Source organism: Thalassophryne amazonica, chromosome 9, assembly GCF_902500255.1.
Source record: "Thalassophryne amazonica chromosome 9, fThaAma1.1, whole genome shotgun sequence".
NCBI classification, from domain to species: domain Eukaryota; kingdom Metazoa; phylum Chordata; class Actinopteri; order Batrachoidiformes; family Batrachoididae; genus Thalassophryne; species Thalassophryne amazonica.
In genome coordinates, this window is record NC_047111.1 from 91226193 (window position 1) to 91240407 (window position 14215).

Sequence of the window (14215 nt, forward strand, 5' to 3'; positions counted from 1 at the left end):
CTTTACCACTGCGCTACAATCACTGCCTTATAACAGGAGTGTAAAATGCCTAAAATCAAGAAGGATAAATGTATTTAAAAAAAGAGAAATCAAGAGGAAGTTTTTGTTTTCTCTAATTACGGCGAAAAAAAAAAATGCTGCAATAACTGACAAAAGTGCAGTTGTTATGGCATATTTTTGGTGATATGTGACTGAAAGTGGCGTATTTGTTGGTTGGCTTGTCATAATCCTGCGGTGCGCCATGTCCTGTCAGACAGACGTGACATTCAGATTGCCTGCTATGTGTCCACATGATCTGACAGTCTGTTTCACCTGGGACAGCTTGTCAATGTGCGCGCACTTCAGCCTGTCACAAAAGTGATACATGTTTTATGTATATCCACGTGATGGCAGCAAGCACACACACGAGCGTCATGGTGGACAGTTGTAAGGTCATGTCCATCAAAACACGGTATATGTTCTACAGCTGTGACATCCATGATCGGAGATCTCGACAGCTCAACAGACCAAAGTCTCACTCTCTGTTTCTGTGTTATGTGACATTTTTTTAAAAGCTATTTTGGCATGTAATTGTATATGTAGTTATTGTAGTAATTATTTCTATACCTGTGCTGGCTGTGGTCTCTGTGTCTGTAATGTGAAACGTCGTGTGCACTGAGCCATCATTAAAGGCTGTTAGTGAGTCTCTGGCCAGCGATCAGCTAAGAGGCGCCTCGCTGTGCTATGTGCACTCTGGCTGGCTGCTCCCCATCTGTACATACATATCAGCATTCCATGAAATGTGCCCCCCTGCACGGCACGTGTTGTGCGGGGGCGCGTGAAACACGCACACCTGTGTGTTTGTGTGTGTGTGTGGGGGGGCAACACACGCACGATACACACACATGGCAAGTGTTGAGGGGGAAGCCTACACTCTGGCACGCCACATGTGTTTGGCAACTCCACAGTTGTGGGGGCACTTAGACAAATTCCAGAGCCAGCATGAAAGTGGTCGTGTGCTCACTATTTTTGTGCTGACAGCATGAATGGCCATACATTTTCGACAACTGCTGTGAGAGGGATTGAATGAGCTCTCACAGGGTCTTTCGGCCGCTGGTGTGCAAGAATAATTGTAGTGACAGGTGTACGAGGCGTTGGAGGCGGCTCCCATTTTACACGACTGGCATGCAATTCCTCCTTTGTGCACTAGTCTGCTTCATTTGTGTTATACGTGAAGGGGCCCTTACCAATATACTGACAGACAACCAGGAGTTGCTCACGGACCACTCTTTGAGAAAAGCTGTGGTTTCATGCTAATCATCATCAAAATCACACAAATGGCTGCTTTAATATTACAGTGCAGCAGTGTGATTGCTCAAGATAAGCACTTCTACATCGATACCGACAGCATGGACTGCCAAGACTCATCGGACATATATGTATTCACACTGGCAGTGTTTCTGCAGCAAGGTCGTCATAGCCAGCCCTAGCTTTTCACATTATTTGTCTTTAATAACAGTTTCCCCCTTATTATATTTTGAGGAGGAAATGTTTTTTCTAAACAAGTGATTTTGCAGGGCTCTAACTGGCTTGTTTTATTTATTTATTTTTGGCTGTTTGTTTTTTTCAGTGCAGCTGAACTTACAGCACTCAGGTGACAGCAACTCCCTGAAAGCGTATTTCAAGTTTAATGTATGTAAACAAAAATTTAAATGTATGAATACATACAGACCTACCATCTGAACCAACAGCTTGCACACCTACTACATGAGGAGTGTTCCAGATGTGTTTTGAGCATCGCAGCTGCCCCGTGAATTGTGTTCCCAAGACGACAGAGACAGTAGATGTGCAATATGTGGGAATAACATTGAGATGATTCACAAATGAAAACCATTGTAGACTTTATCGGAACTGTTGAAATCATTTGGTGGCATTACAGCTGTCATTTGTTTGACACACACAGTAAAAAACATCACAACACGGACAGTCCACCCGCGGCTTTTCAATATCGGGAATTACCCATAATGCAGCCAGTAAGCGGTGCATCGTATTGTGAAACCAGTCAGTTGTCAGTTATATGTCTATGCGTGCAGACATTTTCATGCTAAATGCAAAATTGAGGCCTGACACGACTCATTTTAAACTCCTGTGACATATGTCACGGAAGCTTGTATACACATTAGCAAGCTCTGTGAGATGTCCACTGTCTGCTCCACAATTTATGTTGCAATCTTTGGGAGACAGATGACAGGATGCCCGTTAACAGAACAGAGGAGGGGCATGGCATGCAGCCGGTCTGTTCAATTTAAAGGAACAGGCAGAGAAATAGATTGTGAAATGGTAAATTTGTTTTTTTTTTTTAAAGGCAGTCTCCACTGTGTCTATTTCGCATTTTTGCAACAAACCTTAATATCTGTTTTAAGACACCTTGTAACCTAGTTTATCCACTGAAAAGGTGAACAATATGACCTCTCTAAGGAAAAAGCTAATTTACTATCAGCTTCCTTGTGGATGTGCTGCACATAAAAACACATTCTCCTTATATCTATTAAAAGGTGAGGGTGTTATATAACACAATTATGGTTTTATTTCAAACAAACAGACAAAAAAACGCTTCATTCACACGCTCACCTTCTCCGACACTGATGAATAGATGTTATTCCCTTTTTATTCTGACAAAGTATATTAGAAATCTAGCATATGTGTGGTCTGCAGGTGGGCACAGCTGGACCGCCGGCGTTACCATTTCTGAATCTATTTCACAAAGATATTACAGAGATCTGAGCTGCTGTCAGATATTTCCCATTCTGTCTTATCAGTGGCAGAGATGATGTCTGGCATGGCAAATATAGTATGTGTAAAGTCCTTAAATAAAGCATGAAATTGATGGGATGCCTGTCTAAGTGAGCCACCGCAGAGATACAGACCCACTTGCAGCAGCCAAGTATGCCTGCTCACCTTCAGACTCCCATTAAGTATCCAACACTCTGAGTCAACACTTTTAATGCAGAAAATGACTTAATTTATTTTCCATTATAAAATGAAAAAAGAAAAAAGAAAAAAAAAGAAAAGAAAAGAAAACACACTTTAAAATCTGCCTACACAAAGCACTGCATATTTTTCTGCTTCTCCATAAATGAATTTGCATACATTGGGCCACGGACGACTAAGAACTTCCTCCATTTTAGACACTTGGTCATGGTCGTGTTCAAATGAGGGATAAAAAAGAATAAGCAATTTACTTCACTGTATGTCAGCTTCCAGAGTGGAGGGTTGGAATCCGGGCATGCAACGTATCCTTGTGAATTACTCGATGACTGACACATACATTTATGACTGTTTGTGCAAGTGTGTGCACATGTGCATGTGCACCGGGGAGTGCGGAAGAGACATCAGCCTAAAGGCCGAGTTATTAAAAGAAGCCGTGAACTCACCAGGGAACTGGTAGCTGTAGCTTGGTGCGAATCCAGTGTATCCGCGGCCGTACGTTGCCACAATATTAGGATAACCTTTAACAGAAAAGAAAACGATTAAAAATGAGTCAGGAGAAACGCAGAAATTATGACAAGTGTACAAAATATTACAGATGTAACACCAACAGGGAGGACACACATGGAAAAATGCAACTAGGAAGGTGCATACATAGAGTTGATTCTTCTGCACGATGCTCTGAACATCACACTGATACTCTTAAAAATTAGTACATTTCCCTTCCATTCCTCAGGCAACCACACAGTATCGTACTGTTTGTATTTCTTAATGATCAAAGTAAATCAACTCCAAGATATATTCAGTGACTTGGTGTAGGTCATGTGTCCATCCCCTGAGATGTGTCAAGAAAACTGACTGCAAAGTGATGATTTACTGAAAATTCATCAAAAGGGTGCCAAGAACTTTGTCATAGGTACATCATTTTTGTCAGTATTCTGTGAATTTCACAATTTGAAAGTGTTTGTTGTTTTTGTTGAGTATGTTTGGACATTTTGCAAAAAAAGGCTCATTTACATTTACATCTGAACACATTTAAATGTTTTGTTTTGTAAATCAGTTATGTACACAGAAAATGATATTCAATCATAAAATAAATGTTCAAGCATTCTTATCTTAACAAAAAATCTAATGAATGATAGTTGGTCTATTTACATTAGGGGAGGTGATGGTCTAGTGGTTGAGCATTGGGCTTCAGACAAGAGGATCCTCGGTTTAAAACCCAGCCAGACCGCAGAATCACTCTGGGCCCTTGGGCAAGGTCCTTAATCCCAAAGTTGCTTCCGGTGTGTAGTGAGCGCCTTGCATGGCAGCACCCTGACATTGGTGTGTAAGTCTGTGTAAGTGTCTGTGTGAATGGGTGAATGTGAGGCATAATTGCAAAGCACTTTGAGCTTCTGATGCAGATGGAAAAGCTGTATATAAATGCAGTCCATTTAAGTCCTTTCAGCTGCTCACTTGTTTTCCCGCAGGGTAGCCACAGCAGGTGGATCCGCATCTTTATTTGGCACAAGTTTTACACCAGATGCCCTTCCTGATGTTTGAACAGGGAACCTTCTGCACTGGAACTAAGCAGACTAACCACTTGGCCACCACCCTCAAATGAACCCTCTGGAGTCGAATGACATGCCCTCACGTCAAAAGTCACATGACCTAATTAAGCAGACGTAACTCACAATCGGCTCCATCTTGAGTGTCTGTTTGAATGCATGTTTAAATTTTTTAATAGGCCAAGTATAACTTGAATTATCATAAGTTTTTTTGGGGGGGCATAATATTCTCATATTCACTGTGTGTTTTGCAGACAGCTGCAGCAAAATGACTCATTTCCTCATTTCAGCTGGAGGAGCGAGAGGGCTGGAAAGAAACAGGACTCCCTCAACTGCAGCAGGAGAGAGGGGTTTACCATTGGTGGAAAACTCAGTAATTAACCAACCACATTAACCATCTTCATGTGGGTTTGATGACATCACACAGACAGTCTGTGTGTGTGCGCGCGCGTTTTGCGAACGGGACTTTTCTTCTGTGTGTCTCTCTCTCTCTCTCTCTCTGCGACAGTAAACAGGTAAAAAAAACACAAATTTTTCTTGATCACTGGTGTAAAATATATTACCAAATAAACAATGATCCCCAATCCACGTAATTTTGTTGTTGAGTAAGGGAAATTGTGGGTTCATGCAGAGCAAAAAGAAGAAAGCGATCAATTTTGAAAGTTGTGTGTTATTTGCCATGCTTGGAGTGTGTTTTAGTGTGTGTAGTTAGTGTGAGGTGTAGTATTTTTTTATTTATTTAGTGAGGTAAAATAATCAGGCGTCATGGAACAGCGTGTCAATTCTCTTTTTTTAACTGCTTGAAGACAATCAACCCCGGAGTAGGATACAATCAACCGCGGAGTGGGATATTAGAGGCTGATCCAGAGCGTTATCAATCTGATAATGAAGTGGACTTTATTGTTCTGGTCTGGACAAACCAGAGCAGGTGGATTAACTGATCTGTGCACACAGATCAGGTCAATGGATCAGACCGCGCGCTTCTCCTTCCTTCTGCTCCAGCGCTGAGTCTTGGAGCACAGCAGGATGGAGACACACACTGACCCAGCACTAAGCAGGCTCCAGGGGCAGAGAACACAGGAGTTCAGGTAGAGACTTCCACCCCCCAAACACCTTTTTCTATTGTTTTTTTTTTTTTTGGACACGAACACAGTCAGGACAGTCTGTACCAACACCAATAAAAATGCTACAAAAACAAGGAATTAGGGAAAAATACATATGGATATTGAGGTGGAATATCTGTACAATTTTTTGGAGCTTCTGATGTGCATTGAACAGGAATTGTTTTTCTGAGTGGCACAAATATAATTTGTCTGGCATCTCATTGCATGTAAATAGATACAAAAAAATGCCTGAAGCATTTCCTCCATTTTAATGTGAATTGTTGTATATAACTTTGTTTATGCTACATTTTTTAGATATATTTTTGAAGTTTACAATTTCTATTTACATTCTAAGTTCTGAAAATAGTTCATTAAAAATATTTCTGGTTTCACAGTAAAGAAACTGACTTCTTTCTGATTTGAATTGTATGTTTTGGGGTAAATATTGGGTCACTGTTTTAATGCAGTATGTCAGAATGAAAGAAAAACTGTAAAGTCACACAGGTGAGGTTGTGCTGAAAAAAAAAAAGTTTTTGTAATGTAAATTATGAAGGTAAAACCAAACATAGTTAAAAGTGCCCCAAATAGCTAAGACTCCAGAGGGTAAAAAAAACAAAAAACAAAAACAGGTGTGCTTTTTGGTACACGACAACAATACTGGACCACTCAATCATAAAATGATACCTAAAGACCTCATTAAAAACAACCAAATTTTCCTATAAATTGTGGTTAAATGGTAAATAGACAGCATTTATATACAGGGATGAGTTTGGCAAATTCGATTTTCAGAGGAAAATAAGCCAGGGTCCAGGGGCCGCAGGCCCCGGCGGGTCCAGGGCAGAGCCCTGGCCAGGGCCAAAGCATTTTTGCTGTTTTAAAACATGTGTTTTAAAACAGCAATTGCACTAAAATGATATTAAAAACTATATAAATACCAGGTGTTCATATCTATAATTCAAACTGTAAACCCTAAGACCCTAAGACCATCTACTACTGTACATGTGTATTTTTGTGACCAAAATATTTTTTCATAACTAGACTTACTTGATTTTCAGCATTCTCCACTTTCAGCATGGCCCACTTGTTAACAAACATACATGTAAGGGCGGGAAAAAGGAAAGGGCGGGAGAAACGGATATATAACCTTTGCGCTGATTGGTCATAAGCTTTGTAATAACCAATGAAAACGTGCGTAAGTAATAGCTTCGACTGTGCTTCGATACCGTCTCAGTTTTTATGATTTGTTGGAGGGAAAACTACCGAATATTGGAAGTTGAAAGACTACACTGTTACCTCCCTTACACTACATGCTCATTGTGCACCTACTTCATACTGGTCACTGATCAGCACAGGGTTACTTCCGCGTTCGGCTGACTGACGGACTGATTGAACTTGCTGCGTCGGCGATAACAAACAAAGACCACTCAGTGTTCTGAATAGACAATTTTATTAAACAAAGGTACTAATTTTTTTTTTTTTGCATTCTTACCCCCCCCTAAAATTTTCTCAACGGATTTGGACGTTTCACAAAATCGATCCCCGGGACTGTCAAATCCGCGGAAATCCGCGGATCCAAGGAAAAATCTCATCCCTGTATATAGCGCTTTTCCATCTGCATCAGATGCTCAAAGCACTTTACAAATAATGCCACACATTCACCTCAATGTGAGGGTGCTGCCATACAAAGTACTTACTACACACTGGGAACAACTACGGGATTAAGGACCTTGCCCAAGGGCTCTTAGTGATTTTCTGGTCAGGCTGGGATTTGAACCAAGGATCCTCTGGTCTCAAGCCCAAAGTTTTAACAACTAGACCATCACCTCCAATTTACGTCACCAATGGTTGACTGTCGGAAAGAAATTACGTAATTGTAATTATGTATGTTAAAAGTGAAAAGTGATTTCTGGTATATAACAGCATTTCATTCACCTTACATGTTTTAGGCACATTAAGCAATTTAGGCAATTTAAATAAATGGTAAATACAGAACGATATAATATAGCATTAATATAGCGCGTTTCCATCTGCATCAGATTCTCAAAGTGCTTTACAATAATGCCTCACATTCACCCCGATGTTAGGGTGCTGCCATACAAGGCGCTCACCACACACCAGGAGCAATACGGGATTAAAGACCTTGCCCAGGGGTCCTTAACGACCCTCCAATCAGGCTGGGATTTGAACCGAGGATCTTCTGGTCTCAAGCCCAACGCCTTAACCACGAGACCATCACCTCCCCTAACTAACTGCTATCTCTGCTTGACATACAACTTAAATACTGTCATTCCAGAACTGCTGGCTGCTGGGAAAACTAAAATCAACAAACAAAAACATACAGCATCTTCTTCCTGTTTGTGGCATAAAGTGATCCATAAAAATGCCATAATCAGAGGGTCAGAGTGGAAAATATGTCTCATCAGCAGTGGGTGCTGAACAGACAAGTCAGCTTCAAAACGTAAGTTTCACTTTAAGGCGGCCATATGGCACATGATTGAAGGGCGGCGAATGATTCCTGTTCTGGTTTCGACAATCATTTTGTCTCCTCGTCTTCCATTTGAGATGCTCACAGATGACTGTCTCTGGTCACACGTGTCCGTTCAGCCGGCAACTGCCCGGCAGCCAGCACATCACCCGGCAGATGACCGTTCACTACTATTGGTTGGCATTTTGGCCATGTGACCCAAAATCCCACTGCGCATTTCCCAGTTGAGCGGGGCGCACACGGCATTACTGGCGCTGATCCTGTGAGCTTATTTGATGATTTCTTCAGAAGAGGTCCTTCCTTTCTGGGCTTTCTCAATGGACTTGAGTTTTTCTTTTGCCTGGTAAACAACAGTGGCCAGGATGTGTTCTGCTTCCTTCAGTTGTTTCTGGAGCTGCTGGATGTCTCTGTCTCTCTTCTCCACCTCCTCCTCCAGGAGCTGCATCTCCTGGTGCACCTTCCCCTGCTGCTGTGCCACCCCCATCAGCTCCTGGAACTCTCGGTCCCTCTGCACCAGCAGCTCCAAGATCTGCGAGTACTCTCCGGGTTGTGGCAGTTTCTGTGTTCTGGACAGAGCGAGCATCTTGATCAGCTCCCTGGACAGAACCTCCAAATCATCCAACACACGAGAAGCCGCTCTTTAGTTGATTTATCCAGCAACACCGCCATAACTACGAGTTTGCTGCCGCTTCTGCAAATTCTCAATTTAGCAATAATTGTATAGGATCTCAGCAAATCAGACTCAAAATGTGATGACAGCTTGTATCCAAAAATGTATTTAAAACCCACTATGATGACAAGTATCATCTGGAATGTGTAGCTGAAAGTAACATCCTCACTGGTTATTGCTAAACTGTCACAATGACATTAACATAAGACAGCATTTTCTTCAGCAATAAAAGAAAATAATGTATACAAAAGTAAAATTTGATGAAAAAAAAATAACATTGGGAAAAACTAACGGTCCTTTTGTAGTATTATACCTTAATTAATAGTATTGTTTAAAATAACAGAATTACTGTACACTACAGGATAAATAAACTACCAGCAAGTGCTTCAGAGCACATAATCATAATTCCACATTAATGACATCTCCATAATTGTTGAGTTGTTGCACTGGTTCTGAATCAATCAACAGGTTCCAAGTAAACAGTGCTGCTCCTCGTTCTTAACTCTCTAATTCTTTTTAATTCATTCAAAAATAAGCTCTCAGGCATTTTTATAGCTCAGTGTAATAACATTTTATAGCAGGCGCCCTGCAATGATGTAGCGACTGTTGGCGTTTTTTATGTTTTGTACATATGAGGCATAGCAGAGACGCTCATGTGAAAATATGGCAGATGCACTTTATTTTAGAAAAATATGCGATCTAACAGAAATTCATCAGAGAACGATACGTTTCACACAGACAACACAATAGCTGCTACAACACGCACACAAAAAGTCACCATCAGGCCTCCCAGTCTGCCCATTCCGCCGAACTGCCTGGGCAAAATTCGTGTTGCCAAGCCCTCGCATCAACATGACTCAGCAGATCGATTAATCTGATGTATTTCAACGTCACTACGTACATTTACCACATCGTGGCATTTACCAATATTGTGCCAATTTTATTATTGTCTGCTGCACCACAACATAATAATCTGTTATTCTACTCCAGTGACCTTCAAATAAGAACAAAAACAAACAAAAAGCAAAAAAATAAACAAACAAAAAACAACCTTTGCTAATAATATTTAACCAGTATCAAAAAATATTTAAAATGTAGATTTAGCCTTTATTGGCGATTTTGATTTCAAGCCCTTACTTTGAAATTTTTATATTTGAATATACATATTTTTTATATTATTTTTTATATATATACATCTATTTACCTAAACTTACAAAAGGTACACACACACTCAGTGAACCTATTTTCCCCAATTTGATTTTCTATACGAGGTTTGTTAGAAAACTATCCAACCTTTTTATTTTTTAAAAAACTATATGGATTTGAATCATGTGCGCTTGCATCAGCCAAGCTTGAACCTTCGTGCGCATGCGTGAGTTTTTTCATGCCTGTTGGTTGCGTCATTCGCCTGTGGGCAGGCTTTGAGTGAGCACTGGTCCACCCCTCTCATCGGATTTTAATTGTCAGGAAAATGGCTGAGCGATTGGAGCAGCGCAGAATCAAATTGTTGGAAGTCTCACAGGACAAGTTGTGACATGTCCAGCTGTTACACAATTTCTCGGATACTCACTCGACTGAAAAGCCACCGAAAGCCGTCTGAATCTTCCGAATGGTTTCCAACACGGACGTGCTTTTTGTTGTGCGCCATTAGCGGCTCCGTCCCAACACGCAAATTCCTCCGCACGTCTTTCATTACAAAATCTCCTGTAACAGTGGAATGTGCTGCAAAAGTGCTGATGTACACCTCTTCCACAATTTCTCTGGTAGTCAGACGATGTCCCGGATCAACACAGCCTTCACTTTGGAAATGATCTGGTCGTTTCAACCTGTTGATGGCCGCTCGGAGCGCGGAGCGCTCTGCGCCGCTGTGGGCCGTCTTTAATCCGGTTGTAATGATCCTTAATCTGTGTGACACCCAGAGTATCTTCACCGAAAGCCGTCTGAATCTTCCGAATGGTTTCCACCTGGCTGTCTCTCACAGTTTCTGGAAAAATTTGATTCAGCGCAGCTCCAATCACTCAGCCATTTTCCTGACAATGAAAATCCGACGAGAGGGGTGGACCAGTGCTCACACAAAGCCTGCCCGCAGGTGAATGACGCAACCGACAGAACACCTCCGTTTCGGAGTGTTAGAGGACAAGTTGGGACATGCCCAACTCTCCACAATTTCTCTTATACTCACTCGACTGGTAAGCACTGAAAGCCGAGATAGGCATGTCCCAACTTGTCCAACACTCCGAAACGAAGGTGTTCCTTTGTCTCGCTTCATCAGCGAATCGGTCATGATGCGCGAGGCCTCCGCGCGGCTTTCCATGACAAAATCTCTTGTTAAAAGTGAAATCTGCTGGAAAATGGCTGATGTCCAGCTCTTGTGATAACCAGAGAAATTGCACACGACGGTCCGGCTCCACACAGCCATCCATTTAGAAATGATGTGGTGGTTTCTGCCTCTTGATGGCGGCTCGGAGCACGGCGCACCGTGCGCCATTGTGGGCCGTCCTTAAAGCTGTAGTAACACTCCTTATTCTCTGTGAAGCCCATAAAATTTTCACCGAAAGCCAGATAAATTTTTTGAATGGTTTCCAGCTGCCTGTCTCTAACAGTTTCTGAAAAAATTCTGATGGAAAAAAAAGCCCAATCATTCCGCCATTTCCTCGTAATGAAACAACGACGAGAGGGGTGGAGCAGTGCTCACTCAAAGCCTGCCCACAGGCGAATGACGCAACCGACAGGCGTGGAAAAACTCACGCATGCGCACGAAGGTTCAAGCTTTGCTGACGTAAAAACATATGAATCAAATCCATATAGTTTTTGAAAAAAAGAAAAAGGTACGTTACTTTTCTCACAGACCTCGTATATATATATATATATATATATATATATATATAAAAGTTTGTGTGTGTGTGTGTGTGGGTGGGGGGTTGCAAATCAAAGATTTTCTTAAATTCACAGACATACTTAAAACCTGTCTGATTCCTGAGTAGACGTAATGTCACCTGGTAGCCTGCAAAGGATCTGATGTCATTAAGAATTTTTTTTTTTTTTTTGAGTCACAGATGTATCGTTCATCTGCTATCTTGATTCATATTATAACCACAGACCCACCAGTTAATTAGCTGGACAGTTTTCAGACAGAAGCAGCTGTGGGGGACATATTGAGAAACAGGGTGTGATGGAGCAGCGAGCTCAGAAGTGGGATACAGACAAAAGATATTTAAGAAGAGTGGGCGGGCAAGCAACTGAGTCAGTGAGAATTTGAGCATTAACAAAGGGAATATAAACATAATAACCCTCTAATTATGGTATAAGTCTCAGTCTTTATCTGTTTTCGTGAAGCTATTATCACCTTCAACCATAAATCTGGACTAAATTACCTAATAAGAGGAAGTCCTTTAGGGCAGGAATGAATCACTAGAGCCAACCTTGATAACTCTTCCTTCATTGCGTGTGGGCTACACCTGTGAAACTGACCTCAGAAACATCTTTCAGGCTTTCAGGGATATTTTTCCACTAGCCACGATATGGCTCCAGTGACATTATCATACTAATGTCTGCACTGTTAATTTTGGGATGCATATGGTTGTAGATACATGAGACAAATTGTGTTTGAATCTCACTTGATGAGATCAGTTAAACTGCTAAAACAAAATGCATAATGTATTTGCTAAAGCCCATTAGATTTATAAAACAATTACACAGCTCAGCAATTATACATTCTTTCCTTCTAGAAAATGTATATGTGCATTTGGATGTGTGCACGACATTAAATAATACAAGCATATCAGGCATGCATGTGTAATTGTTTAATAATATGCATGAATACATGTTGGTTATGTGCATATGTGTGAATGTGATCAGACGTGTATGTGCACGCTCTGCTTTGTATGCCTGTGCCAGCTGGAATCAGAAAGGTTGACCTTGGTCATAAATATCTAATCAGTGTTTGCTGTCCATGAAAAGTTCAATTTATTCCTGACCCAATGGGAAAATGCCTCTGCCAGACGCTTACCCCTCTCTCACGCAGACAAAAATAAATAGAACTCAAAGGCAGTAAAGGGATCCTTAACAGGGTCTGGATGAAAGAAGAAGAGGAGTTACATCAAGAAGAAGAAGAAAAAAAAGCCTTCATCAGGCGGTGATGAGAATTCATCGTGAGGAAGCTACAGATGGATAGATTTCAGAGAGCCACTCATTGCTTGTTTGAGCTGAAAAGAACAGCAGCTTGATACAATGAAAAGCTATCATGGACTGCAAGCTACTGGATATTATGTCCTTGACACCATCTTACTTTCAGACAGAAAGAGATGCCAAAGAAAATTGTTGACTTAGATTCTACAGCTCTTCATCTGCTGTTATTTCCACATTTTCTGAAACAGCAAACTCATTTTTCTACTTCGATCACCTGCATTATAACCGATACTTACTTGACTACAGCTGCTTTCTGTGGACAATGTCTGAAGAATCAGGCCTGGACATTGGGTTTGATCCAAGAACTTTTTAAAAGGTTCTTTCAGTCAAATCCAGTCTTATGAGGGGTTCTGGCGTATATGAGTGAAAGCTGCCCTTTCACTGATATAACACACAACTGGAGACTGACTGTGACAGACACGTGTACACTCTCTGGATACTACATTTGGTTTAGGTGAAGGGTGGGCCTGGGCAAAATCATACAGAATGCAGGACATGACTTCAAAAATATGCCATGGAAATTGCAGAGGTCTCTTATAATCAGAGCTGCCTTTTATGCAAGGCATTATGGCACTCTATTCCCACATTACTGCACAGACTCTGTACTCGGTTGCTGGGAGGCTGAAGTCCATTTAATGCCTGGTCCAACTTATTCAGATATTTGCATTCTCATATGTCTTGATACGTCCATGTATGTAAAACAACTTGTAGATGAATATGAGGAGACAAACTGTTGACAAACAGCGGTGAAGTGAGGGAAATGAAATTAAAAAAAAGGCGGGAAACCACTGTTATGTATGCAAAGTTATTACACTGACAAGTACAATTCTTAGTTTGTGCATAATCTCAAACAAGAGTGCGGCAGAGAAAAGTGAGGTGACAAAAGGAAAGAGTGAAGAAAAGAAAGAGCCTGCTGTCTCCACTACAGAAGCAAATAAAGCCAGTCATTGTGTCTGGCCTGGTGGCAGTCTCTTATTTGCCTTATTAATATTCATGCTAATGTACCTATTTTATGGCTCAACAGTTCTGATTCACTTTAAAATCAATTATCCATCTGGTACACCCATACCTCACCCAGGCTCAAATGTGTATTAATTTCAGCAAACATACATCGGGTGCAACACAATAAAGATAAATGCCTCGATTAGAGGCAGTAAACAAAGGAGCGAGGGATGGGTTTAATGAGATTTGGCACAAAAGAAGCTTACACTTTCTTAAATAATGAGCCTAGGGTCCCCCCTTTTTTTCCAAA

The 14215-nt window shown here is 41.2% G+C and overlaps 1 protein-coding gene and 1 pseudogene across 6 annotated transcripts in view; both read right to left on the reverse strand.

The window, feature by feature from the left end:
- The window catches only part of msi2b (musashi RNA-binding protein 2b), a 965373-nt gene that overhangs the window by 167145 nt on the left and 784013 nt on the right, over positions 1-14215 (reverse strand). For all 6 annotated transcript variants that reach the window (XM_034178760.1, XM_034178765.1, XM_034178763.1 and 3 more), the window contains exon 10: positions 3414-3488. In XM_034178760.1, the coding sequence (XP_034034651.1) occupies positions 3414-3488 (75 nt within the window). The remainder of the gene's footprint in view (positions 1-3413; positions 3489-14215) is intronic.
- On the reverse strand, positions 8187-8774 carry LOC117517119 (annotated as a pseudogene).